The 12,986-nt window shown below is 41.9% G+C and overlaps 1 protein-coding gene across 11 annotated transcripts in view; it reads right to left on the minus strand.

The window, feature by feature from the left end:
* Positions 1-1,644: 1,644 nt before the first annotated feature.
* KDM3A (lysine demethylase 3A) overlaps positions 1,645-12,986 on the minus strand; it is a 66,990-nt gene continuing 55,648 nt past the window's right edge. For 6 of the 11 annotated variants that reach the window (XM_022556028.3, XM_089922840.1, XM_089922841.1 and 3 more), the window contains 6 exons: positions 12,466-12,596; positions 9,126-9,245; positions 8,906-9,045; positions 7,466-7,642; positions 7,250-7,384; positions 5,968-6,671 (listed from right to left, as the gene is read on the minus strand). In XM_022556028.3, coding sequence (XP_022411736.2) covers positions 6,591-6,671; positions 7,250-7,384; positions 7,466-7,642; positions 8,906-9,045; positions 9,126-9,245; positions 12,466-12,596 — 784 coding nt within the window. In that variant the 3' untranslated portion in view covers positions 5,968-6,590. Of the gene's footprint in view, positions 5,928-5,967; positions 6,672-7,249; positions 7,385-7,465; positions 7,643-8,905; positions 9,046-9,125; positions 10,481-12,465; positions 12,597-12,986 lie in introns of those variants that run through there. The other 5 variants (XR_016395358.1, XR_016395359.1, XM_089922843.1 and 2 more) reach the window with 5 other exon arrangements.

Consider the following 12,986-nt stretch of genomic DNA (forward strand, 5'->3'; position numbering starts at 1 on the left):
TGAAGAATTTTGAAGGATTGAACTACAGTTAACTGCTGGATGATGGGGATGCTACAGCCACAGGGTCATCAGTCTCTCTTCTGATGAGGCTTGAGAATAGCCGGTAGAAAGACCTGGGGCATTGACACTTGGTTTAGCAGGCATACTGTCTGTTCTTCAAGAAGATAACCAGTTTTGACTGCATAGTTTTTCTTCTCTACGGTAAGCACGAGCTTCCCGTATCTGCCTGCCAGGTCTTGCCAATCTCTTGTAATTAACATCCATTTCTTCTAACTTCCACACACCACTGGTGATAGCAGCAAACGCCTCTGCCAGTTTCTTTGCTGTGAACTTTCTTGGTGCCTCGGGTATAACTTCTTCCTCTGCCTCAACTTCTTTCTTCCTCCAGTTCCATCAGCTCTTCATTGGAAGGCTCTTTAGCCTCAATGCCGAGAAGCTCATGAATATCCTCTTTATCAACATCCAATTCTAGCTGCTTCCCAAGCACTAGCATCTGGTTACTTTACTATTTCGGCAACAGTAGAATCTTTGTTAAAAGCCTTTCAGTGCGTCCATGTAGGTCTTCAGAACTTCCTTCCAAATGCCATTCACGCATTGCTGTGTGACTTCTTCCCATTGCTGCAGTGATGGTTCACATTTAGAGCGTGATTGTGTTTGGGAGCGAATACACAACCTTTACATCAGGATGCATGTCACAGACATGCTGTGGATGCCCTGGAGCTCTGTCCAAGATCAGCTGGAAGGGGATGTTGTTTTGCCTACAATATTCTCTTGCCTGTGACAAACAGTTAAAAAAAGTCTCCAAACAATGCTACTGTTTCCAGGCTTTCTTATTATGGTAATAACAAATGGGAAGTTGCTCACATTCTTGAATGCTCTAGGATTCTCTAATGGGTACATTAGGAAAGGCTTTAATTTGAACCCTGCAACATTTCCACCCAAAAGCAGTGTTAAATGGTCTCTGAATGCCTGACATTGTCTTGGACTCTTCATGAATGTATGTATGTTCTGGCATATAGTCCTAGAACAAGCTTGTTTCATCAATATTAACTTTCTGTTCCAGCAAATACTTCTCACCCACAGTCGCCCTATATAGTTCTTCCTTAAGAGCTTCAACACCTTTAGCATCGGCACTTGCTGCCTCACTGCTGAATTTCACATTATGAAAATTATGATGCTTTTGAAGCATTGAAACCTCCCATGACTTGCTGTAAACACTTGTGTATAAAGAGTGAATCGAAAAGACTGCTTGCCTTAGCCTGGGTCATCAGCCAGCTAAGTGGTGCACGTTTCTGTATCTGGTCTATCATGTGACAAGTAATTTTTCAATATCATCAATTAGCCCAGCTCTTTTCTTCGTGATGGTGGTGTATTTAATTGATGCTGTTTCACTGCATCATTGATTCACTTCTTATTCTTTTAAGATCTTTACCATCAATGGAAAATTCCTAACTCATGGGCGATGATCATTACTGGCTTGCCACCTTCGTGCTGGGCAATTACCTTGAGTTTTATCTCAAGAGTAATTGCCTTCCTCTTCTTCCTACTAGAAGCAGCAGATGCAGATGGGCGTTTTGCAGACATTTCAGGATGTGAAAACACAAACCACAGTCTGTAAAAAATGCAAGCAATACAGTACACTGAAGAGTATTGGTTGTTTACCCTCAGGATCATGTGGCTGACGGGGAGCTATCAACATCCATTTCTAATAAAAACTCTCAACAAAGTGAATATAGAGGGAACACACCTGAATATATATGGTGTCATATATGACAAGGCCATAGCTAACATAAAACATACAGTAAAAAATAAAAAAGGAAAATCTGAATAGTCTTAGATCTGTTGAAAAAACTGAATCCTCTGTTAAAAATCCTACTGCACGTTTTCATTGATGAAGGGCTTCTACTAAACATTTTAGAAAGAAACATTACTTCACATACATTTTAAAAAATTATTTATTTATTTATTTGGCTGTGCCAGGTCTTAGTTGTGGCCCGGCAGGATCTTTGTTGCGGTGTGCAGGATCTTTAGTTGCAGCATGTGGGATCGAGTTCCCTGACGAGGGATGGAACCCAGGCCCCCTGCATTGGGAGCACAGAGTCTTAGCCACTGGACCACCAGGGAAGTCCCGTACACATACATTTAAAGCTATACATTCCCATCTAAGCACTGCTGTAAACTGAATTCCACCACTTTTGAATGGTTGTATCTTTATTATTCTGTTCCAAGTATCTCATTTCCATTCTGATTTTTTCTTGATCAGCGGGTTACTTAGAAGTATGTTGCTTAATTTCTCGACATTTGAGAATTTCGTAGTTACCTTTGTTTTGGGGCAGTGTATGGTTGTTCTTGAATAAGCAACGTGCGCTTGAAATGAATGTGTATTTTGCAGCCACTGGCTTTAGTGTTCTAATAAGGGTCCATTTGTTTGATAGGTTCAAATATTTTATATTTGTATTGGTTTTATATGTTTATTGTATCAATTACAGAAAGAGGTGGGTGGGAATCTTCAGCTGTAATTGTGAACTTGTTTTCTCCTTTAATTTTGTCCAATTTTGCTTCATCTTACTTTGAAGTTCTGTTATACTTAGGATTATTGTATCTTCCTGCTGAACGAATCCTTTCATGATTGTGAAAACAACTTCTCTCTGGTAAAACCCTATCTTAAAATCACTTTGGTATTAATAGAGCCGTGTGTGCTTTCATACAGTTAGTGTTTGCACGATATAACTTCTTCCGTGCTTTTACTTCTAACCTACAAACTGTATCTCTTGTAAGTAGTATAGAGTCAAGTCTTTTACTTAATCTAGTCAGACCATCTTTATCTTGCAACTGGAGCACAAGTATCGTCCACTTGTTGAAAGTTCGCTTTACACTACTTCACTTTTACGAAATACCTACATTAGTACCTGTTTTTGCTAACTGAAAGAAATCTGAAGAGGATTTTTGCTTTTACCAAAAAAAAAGGCAAAATGCGCAAACAGCATTCAGCGTTTGTTTTGCAGAGAGGTGTTACAGAGGCAGCATGCATCCTGAGCAGTGAGAGCGGCACTGCCAAGCTCCTTCCCAGGAAACTACACTCAACATCAAGGCGCCATAGCTTTGAACTGTGTCTGTGAGCATCTGTGCTTTATGTCTATTTATTTTGTGCATCCATTAGCAAGATGTGTCCTAAGGTACCTGCTTCTACGCTCACGAAAGGTTTCAGAGGAAACCTCTACTTTCAATACTTCTGAATAGTGGGGGAAACTTGCATTTAGAAAAGTCCCACTTCTTCCTTCTTTCCTACCTTTTTAATCAATTAAAACAATAAGGATGTCATTTTCTCATTCAACTCCAAAAGCTTTTCCTACTTGGAGTTAATTTTTATTTTGGTTAAAATACACGTAACACAAAATTGACCATTTTAATCATTTTTAAGTGTACAGTTCAGTGGCAGTAAGGACATTTACAATGTTGTACAACATCATCCCAAACAGAAAGTCTGTAACCGTTAAACAGTAACTGCCAGTCCCCCTTGCTCTCAGCCCCAGTGACCATCATTCTACTTCCTGTCTCTACTCTAGGAACATGACTGTCCCGCATATAAGTGGAATCATACAATATCTGTCCTTTTGTGTGTCTGCCATATTTCACTTAGTGTATTTTCAAGACTCATCCATGTTGTAGCCTGTGTCAGAATTTCTTTCCTTTTTAAGAGACTGAGAAATATTCCACTGTATAGATATGCCACATTGTTTATCTGTTCATCTATTGGGTTGTTTCCACTTCTTGGCTCTTGTGAATAATGCTGCTATGAACATGAGTCTACAAGTACCTGCTTGAATCCTTGCTTTCAATTCTTTTGAGTATAAACATAGCAGTGGAATTGCTGGATCATGCGTTAATTCTATGTTTAACTTTTAGAGGAACTTTATCCAGACTTCTAAAAATATTGTTCCACTGTTGCTTAAGATTATCCATGAATTTACAGTTTCCATTGTACACCGTTTTTTCTTGCATCATGATGTGGGTTACTTTTTTTCCTAAGGATATTCTTTTTTTCTTTTTCTTCTTATTTTTTTTAATCCTAAGGATATTCTGAAAAGTTCCTTCAGCAAGGGCCTGAAGAGAAACTCTGGCTTTTATCTGAAAATGTCAGTAAGAACAGGGAAAAATCATTTTGCTGTGTCTAGACTTATTTTCAGGCATGTTCTCTGGCACAGTAAGAGTGGCATCTACTTTCTTGACTCCCCCTGTTGTTGTTAAGAAGTCAGCTGTTAAGTCTGTCACCTCTTTGAAGGTTTACAATGTTTTTCCCCATTCTGGGTCCTTTTTTTTTTTTTTTTTTTTTGCGGTACGCGGGCCTCTCACTGTCGTGGCCTCTCCCGTTGCGGAGCACAGGCTCCGGACGCGCAGGCTCAGCGGCCATGGCCCACGGGCCCAGCCGCTCCGCGGCATGTGGGATCTTCCCGGACCGGGGCGCGAACCCGTGTCCCCTGCATCGGCAGGCGGACTCTCAACCACTGCGCCACCAGGGAAGCCCTCTGGGTACTTTTAAGAACCTATTTGTTTTGGGCACAGGTGTGGCTATTTTATTCATCTTGCTTGATTTAGTTAGGCTTCTTCAATCTGACATGTCAGTACTGGAAAAATTTCAGTCTCAGAATGTCACCCTGCCTCACCAGTCTCTTAATTCTCTGTCACTGATGGTCAAACCTATACTTTTCCGTGTCCGCCTTGTAAGTTAACACTTCTTTACAGTTTCCTGTTACTCAGTGCTGTCTTGTGTTATTTTTACCAATCTTTCAGTTTGTAAAAGAACTTTTTTCTGCCACTTAACTCATGTGCTGAATTTCTAATTTTAACCATCATGTCTCATTTCTGTTAAGTTCTATTCAGCTTCTTTCCAAATCTGGTCATTTCTGGCAATCTCATTCTTTCATCATACTCCTATACTCTCATTTCTTCAAACATACTAAACACTTCAGAATATAAAATAAGTGCTGGATCATTCCAGAACCTACAAACTCTGCACGTTTAATATGGCAGCTTCAGGTTTGCATTGACTCTTGCTCGTGGTAGCTTTCAGTTTTCATATTTGTGGATACAGTGCATTTGATTGTGAATAACAGTCCTTGGAACTATCTGTGGGACTCCTTCGAGGCCTGGCTTGAAGGTGATTTTCTCTATAGAGAATGCAAGTTTTCCTCTTCTTTTGCCTATTGGAGATTTCTAATCAACAGTGCCAATTCTAGATCCAAAACTGTATAAAGAAGCTTCTGGTAAGAAATTCCCAGGGAAGATGTTTCCCACTAAGATAGGTAGATATTTCTACTTATTCTTTTCAGAAAACTTTGTTTTTGAAAGTTCATCCATGAAAGATTTTGGTTTGAAGTGGGCTGACGTTAGGCGGGGATCTTCGATCTCCTACTCTGAGCTCACAGGTAAAAATCCAGGCTCTAGGCCTTTGTCTACGTGACTTGATTTCAATTTAATTCCTTTTAGTACAGCTACAGCTGTCTAGGAGAATCAATGAGCTATAGGAAAGTGGCTTCTTTATTTTCTTCCTTCATAGAGATGATTATTTTAGATACTACTGTTCTAAAACTTCTAATAAATAATTTCATTTTCCTTTGTAAACTCTTAAACTATAATGGGTCAGAAGAGAGACAAAGAATTTTGATCTCTTACCTTTTCAGAACCATTTAACCCGTCACTATTTGGTTTTTTGGTTAATTGTCACTTCTAAAGGTAGTTAATCAGTGGTGTTTCTTTACGAAAGTGTGACAGGAGTTTCAACTTGGCTGGGGAGAAGCTTGTTTCCATGTTAGCATTGTAATAACCACTCAGAAATCAATAGAGCATCAAATTTCTGTGCTTTTAAGATGAGTTCCTGGCGCAAACTCTTTCTTACACCTGTAACACTGATGAAGTGTGTGTTGACTCTGCAACCAGAGAATAATGCCAATAAACAGAGTCAAAACATTATATGAATACTTTAATGCAAAATGCTTAACACTTAAAATTAGCAAAGCTTCATTTAAATTAAAACTCCGTTTAACTAAAGATGGTTAACCCCAAGAATGGTGCAGTAGTTGACCTCTGCTATATAATGCCAGTCCTAAGGCAATACAACATCCAAACGTCGGTGGTCGCTTCCTCCACTGCCCTTCTGAACCCTAAGGAGTCGGGGAGAGGGTACTCAGACACAACAAAACACAACCCAAATAAACTGCGCGGTGATTCCTAAGAGTTATAACCCATTTGACTGAGCTGTCCAACCACACAGCTGGGTTACGAGTAACTGCAGGTCTTGTTCCAGAGCTGATACGGGGTTCTGTTTTTACAGCTGGGTAGAAGCTCTGCACTAGGTGAGAAGTCACAGTTTAAGGATGCATGTTCTGTAAATAGTTACTACATATACACATTTAGTGTCTGTAAACACTAGAAATATACATTAGACAGAGTACCCTTACCAGGTGGGTACAGTTTAAAAAAGAAGATGAGGTAACATGAGTCTCAAAGTCCACAGGATTCCTGCCTGAAGAGTTTGAACAGCTGCCAGTAATTCACTTCCAATGTGCAGGGGTAAGGCGCCTCTGGGACCCTCAGGGTTTGCCAAAACTGGATTCACTGGCTTTCAGCATAGCAACCGCATCTTTCACTGCATGGTAGATAACATTCTTCACCTGAAAAAACGAGAGAAAATATGGTCAGTTTACCATGAGATCTAAAATCTGTCCGTAAGAATAAACCTTCCCCCTACCAATTTTATACCATGCTCTTGAAATTTAAAACTCAAAATTCAATATGAAATGTTATTATAATACTTGAAAGGCCCCTGGGCTCCTTTAGGCTGTTATTTTATACACATTTTAAACCCATGCCTCCTTTGAAGAACTTAAAAGCTCATTTTCCCCCTTCCAGAGGCTTTGATCCTACGTGGCCCTGCCCCCAGTGAGTGCAGACACAAGCAAGCCCCAAGGTACAGCTCTATTTTTCAGAGTTTATCTATTTCCCTAGTTTTCCAAACATGGAATCATATGTTAGATGATTCACTACTGAAAGCCTCTAAACCAAAGTTAGATTTCCTCCATGTTTATTCCTCCTTTGCCTAAGTAGGTAGCAGGACTAGACATAGAGCCAGTTCATCAACCCACTGTACCAGGTGTGGTGGCATGGCCAAGTTTGCTGATTATTTTTATAGGATCGGTTAGGAGCTACGGAGCCAGAGTCAGAGAATGCCAGGAATCACGGCCATTTTTACCTGTAATTTATCTTCATGATTTGTATGAGTCTGTGACAGATAGCGGAATTCCTGAGTAAGCCAGAAGCAGTGTTTAACATGCTCTGGAGAAACAAAATCTTCAGCCACTTTGATACAGCTGTATAAGTTATGAACCTGGAAGACAACAAGCCACACAGTCACACATGCCGAAGTTTACAGTGTAAGGAGAATAAAGACTAAAGTAATGGTTCTTGCCTGATGTGGAGCTCCTGCTGGGATAAATACCACATCTCCAAGAAACTGCACGATGGCCCAGCCCTGAACTCCATACTCTTGATGAAGACGCTTCCTTAGTGATCGGTCTAAATACCAGCTCTGATCATGAATGGGATCGTGGTCTGCGGGGTTTTCTTGACCTTGCTCTTCTGATACCTAGAACACATTCCAAGTATTATGAAACTGAGTGACATGCTGGGTCTCCGTGAGGGCATTTTGCCCCCGGACAGTGTGGGCAGTCAGTCAGTAAATGTCAGGCCTTCTTTAACACGTGTCCCTGTTGGCAGAAAGAGAAAATAGCACTCAAAGACATTAACTGAATGACCCAAGGGGAGACTGAAAGAAAATGTGGGTTCGTTCCCTTCTGTCACTTCCTGTAAACCGTGAGTGGCAGTCTGCATATTTTTGTAAACACTGTGTCGGGACAGTATTTTGGCCTAGGCTTTTGAATGTCAGTAGACTTAAGCTCCTTAGAAATAGACTTGCTACACTGCAGTTCTTAAACGTCTGTATTCACTTGACAACTTGAGTTATGAAGCGCGCCCCACAGCTGGCTGCAGGTTAACCTCGTTCACTCTAGACCCAGTATCTGGCAGCACAGACGCAGGGTGACGCTATCAAAGGGACAGTATGGCGACCGGCAGGTTTCTGGAAGAGTCAAATTATCCTTAGCGAGAAACATCTTGATTGAAGCAAATGCTGGTTAAGGGTCTAACCTGGCACCAGGCAGCAGGCTAGGAGCGTTCCTATCCACTCCTCATGAACAACTGAAGAATACCAGCCACAAATATCTGGGCCGCAACTAGCAGCCTCAGTGGCGAACAGGTTAAAAACTGAATATGCCCATCCTTCCAGTTGCCTAGAACTTCCACACAGAACCCTTGCTGAACAACCTGCTAACTGCTGGAAACCTGGAATCTTCAAAGTCCCTGTATCCCTTTCCCGCATAAGCTAATGGCCACAGTAGGGTGTGAGGTCTTCCTGACCTACTACTAAACGAGGGTGGATAAAACCAACAGGGGCCTTAGTAACTCACTTGGAACACAGCTATCAAGAGCAAAGAAATGATACGTGGACTTCTGAAGTGCTTAGATTTTTAAGGCAATAAAAACAAATAGACACGACGTGATCATCAGAGGAACTACCTTGAAGGGAGAGCACAAAGACCTCCAAATGCACTATGACATAACACACAGACATAAGAAAAAAGATAAGTTTCCCTCTTTTCAGAGGTGTGAGCCTGCTCATCTAGAAATCGTTGTTCCTTAGCAACCAGCTTCAGCCTATCCAATCTGAGATGCACAGATCTAACTTTTGAAGCTGCGGTTATTCTCCAGTAACCCAGTCAGGTCTCGACATGTAGTGTAACACTGCTATTCTACATCTCTCTCTTTACGTGCCATAGGGTAAGGAGCACACCTTTTTAAGAAATTCTCGTATCTTCTCTGTGTCCTTAGCAGCATATATGTGCCAGAGGGCTCCTGGCTTCTCTTTTCCTTCAATAAATCGCTTTATCGTGAGTTCATCAGAATCTCCGTCTTGGATGGTCTTAAGGACTTCTGGAGCAAGAGAGAGCAAACATCAGACCACAACGTCCCAGCTCAGAGAATAAGCCCCACTTTTGTGCTCAGCACCCTACCTTCTTCTTGGTCACACTGTCCTTTGGGAATTCCCACATAGACCATGACATTAGCCGCATCAGATACATCTAAGTGAAGATTTGTCGTTCCATATTTCCGATCTTCTGGAGTAATTAATCCTGCAAACAGAAAATGCCTTAAATTTACCGAGACAGCAAAGACTGCCTGAGTCTTTCCCACTCCCTGGAATACGTGGTCACAAAACTTAAAAGCTACCTTTCTAATCATGTAAAAGTAATGGAACAATATTTAACATTAAGTTATTTTATCCTTGCAACTTTGGGGAAAAAAGTTCTTATTAAATGTTTACTTGTAAGAATAAAAAACCAACTCCTAACACTAGCACTTGTTTCTGGTGATAGGCAAAATAGGTTTCCTCCTGCTGAGAACAACTAAAAATCCTTGATGAAATTATTTTTAAACATATTTTTTTAATGAGTCAATATGCTGGCAAGAAAAGAAGAAAGCCAAACCTAGAAAGCAGGACTCGGGAACAGTACGGTGGACTCTACTGAGGCTGGGATTTGCCAGAAGGATGTTTGCTCAAGCAGGGGGGCTCAAGCTTTGGTTGACACAGACTAGAAGGACTCTGGGGTAAGACGTAAGATGGGGAGTCTAACAGAAACCCCCCTCAGAAACGTGTAAAGCTGGGACCTCAAATGACTATGTACTCAGTGCAAGAAGGAACGCTGCCCACATGTTCCTTGGATCCCTCAACTGTGAAAGAGGTGAGCCTGAGCACGAGGTCCACGCTGGTACTCATAATCCGAGACACTAACCTCTTACCCCAGGAGAAGGCTCATTTGTTCAGCATTCACCCTGAGGCTCGTCAAGCCCTGTGGTTACCTTGGACGCACATCCTGACATGCAGTCACTGCTTCTTGAATGGGCAGCAGAGCCAAGCATAGCTCGGGTGGGCAAGCCGAGGCTGTTTTCTAACCTGCCAGGCCCTGAAGCAGCCCTGTCTCGTTCGGAGGCCAAGGAACTTCTCTCTGGCTTGCAGGGGCCTGTGGTTTAGGAGCAGCTATACACAGGAGAGGGGACCTTATCATTTCAACCGCGGACCATGGCCCTAGGGCTCTGCTGCACTTTCCTTTCTTTCCAGTTTGCTGAAATATCAGCCCTAGGAGGAGGTAAAGCAACAGATATTGGACAAAAATCATAGGATATATGAGATTTCCTTTAAAATAGTAAAGGAAAAATATAAAGGGAGGAAATAAGGAAACAATTATGGAAAAAGAACCTGAGAGCTGTTGTAACTGGGGGATGAGTATATGGGAAGTCACTGTCCTGGACTCTCACGTTTTCAGTGCATTTGGAAAATTTTCTATAGTACAAAATAAACAAGTAAAATCTGAGAAGAGAAAAAAACAATTAACACGAGAGAAGGCAAACGAATGAAATGAACAGTTATTCACGATGGCACGGAGGAACACCCAGAAGTCTGACTGCATTTATATAAAGCGCAAAGGCAGGTTAAACACTAAAGAATGTTCTGCAGGAACACAAACATACGGTAAAGCTATAAATGCAAGGAAACGATAAACACAAACGTCAGGGTGTTGGTTAACACGGGGCAGGAGGAAGGAGACGGGGCTGGGAGGAGGAAGGAAAGGTGAGCAAGTCTCAGAGCCTCGTCAGAAGCCGCTTGCTGGTTTGGCTGTTGCCAAACTGAGTAAAAAGTGTTCCGCAGAAGAGGAAGGAAACGACACCTACCCCAGCCGTCAGCCCCAAGTCCAGCCAATCCCAGCTATGGGTGATGGCACACTGATAAAACCAGGCTCTAAACTGAGAGAGCCTGAACTCAGATGGAACCAAAAACAACAGTCCCAGGGAAAGGATTCCCAGAAAATAGAAAATCCTGAAACAAAACACACCATGGACTTTTATGAAAAGAACACAAGCTGACACCGTAGGGGCTGCTGGGTGACAGAGCACTGGGGTTGGAGGCTGGGTCAAGCCTAGAAATTAGGAGACTTAAGTCCTCCTCCCAGACCTGCCACTAGATGCCCCTTGGATATCCTGATCAGGTCACCGTCCCCTCTATTGTCCTGAAGTCCTGGTCCCCATGTGTAAAACTGGTGCTGGTGCTGGAGCTGGAGAGAGGGTGACTGTATGGTCTTTCCAAAGAGCCTTTCACTCTACGTCGTCTGTAGAGGAGTCACAGCTCAGTCACCCAACTTTTGAAAAATGACTGCTCTTTAATGATGTTTATGATAAGGTGTGAGGTGTTTGAAAATGAACACGTTTTCTTTATTTTCAATCCCTAACTGCTTACTCTGAACGGGAACAATTTTGATAGGAAAAGCTGTTATAGAGTAACACTGCCCTCTATCTGCTAGTATCTAGGAGGAAAAGAGTTGCTGTCAAGCCATTTAAACCAAGCCGACTATTTATTTTGAGAACTTCTCAGATAACCACTTCTACCCTGTAAAGCTGCATCATTTCTATAAGGCATGGATAATCACTCTGCAACATTACACCATTTGCTTTAGTGGAAAAATGCCTCCATTTACGTAAATTCATTGCAAATCTTCCCTGTGAACAGAATATGCCCTGAAGTCCCAGCCATCCAGCTTCTTTGAAGGGCTCGGGGGAAGGGAACATCTGGGCATCTAGGCTGTGGCAACTTCCCAAGGTAAACTCCCCTCTTGGAATGTCCCCTGAGCTCACTCCAGGCGCTTCCCCGGGCGACCCCACCGGAACAGAAGAAGTGGGGGGCTGAGGTCCAAGCCCTCCCTCTCCCAACAGCATCTGGATAACGTGGCAAAGCTGCCAGAAGACTCTGGCCTGCCACCCTCAAGTCTGAGAGACTGGAGTTGGGATCATTATGGGAGGAAGGAAATAAATCGGAGAAATACAATTCCAAGGTGTTTTCAGTACTAGCTTAAGTAGCTAACTACTACCCACCAACACAGAACATTGAATTTAAGAGTAGTAGATGCTGAAACAGCTGGAGTGCTAGCAGACTGACCTAAACGTCCGGCAACATTAAAACAATTAATAAAATTACATTCATTCAATTATGTACCATGCAACCGTTAAAAACGATCACACTAAAAACCATTAAGCAACATGTAAAGATTTTACTGTATAATATTAGGTGTAGGAGAAACCTTTTAAACGGCATATGCCCTACAACTGCAACTATGAAACGGAAATATACATACACGTGGCCAAGGAATGAAAGGAAATATGCAAAAATGAAGACCACTGCTGTGTTAAGGATTAGGGTTATAGAAGTTTTCCATCTCTCCCTCCCCAAAAATCAATGTTCCAAACATTCTGACTTGCCTTACTTCTGTAATAATTTTTTCAAGTGAACCATTTCTTCCTTACCATAAGCGTTATACATCTTGGGACCCAGATCTGGCCTAACAAAGTAGTTTGGCAGCCTTGAGGCCAAGTTCAGTTTGCCATCTCTCCTTGTGTACTCAGGCAGTGGAATGTTGGCCATCAGATCATCAAACCTAGGAAAAGAGAACCGTGAATTTGCAAAATAAGCTTGTGTTTCTAATATATCGTGGGATTTGATTTGTTCCTTCTACACCAAAAGGAACAACGAAAATATCTGTGCTCGTGAAGATGGAGATAGCTATCATTAACAACATTTAAGATTAGCATATGATATCACTTATATGTGGATTCTAAAATATGATACAAATGAACCTATCTATGAAACAGAAACAGAATCAGGGACATAGAGAATAGACTGGTGGTTGCCAAGGGGGAGGGGGTTGGGAAAGCGTAGGAGTGGGAGTTTGGGATTAGCAAATGCAAACTGGTATATATAGGATGGATAAACGACAAGGTCCTACTGTAGAGCACAGGGAACTATATTCGATATCCTGTGATAAACC

The sequence above is a fragment of the Delphinapterus leucas genome, chromosome 13 (assembly GCF_059928025.1).
Source record: "Delphinapterus leucas isolate spDelLeu-1000000601 "Yukka" chromosome 13, BTC_Dleu_Yukka2, whole genome shotgun sequence".
NCBI lineage: Eukaryota > Metazoa > Chordata > Mammalia > Artiodactyla > Monodontidae > Delphinapterus > Delphinapterus leucas.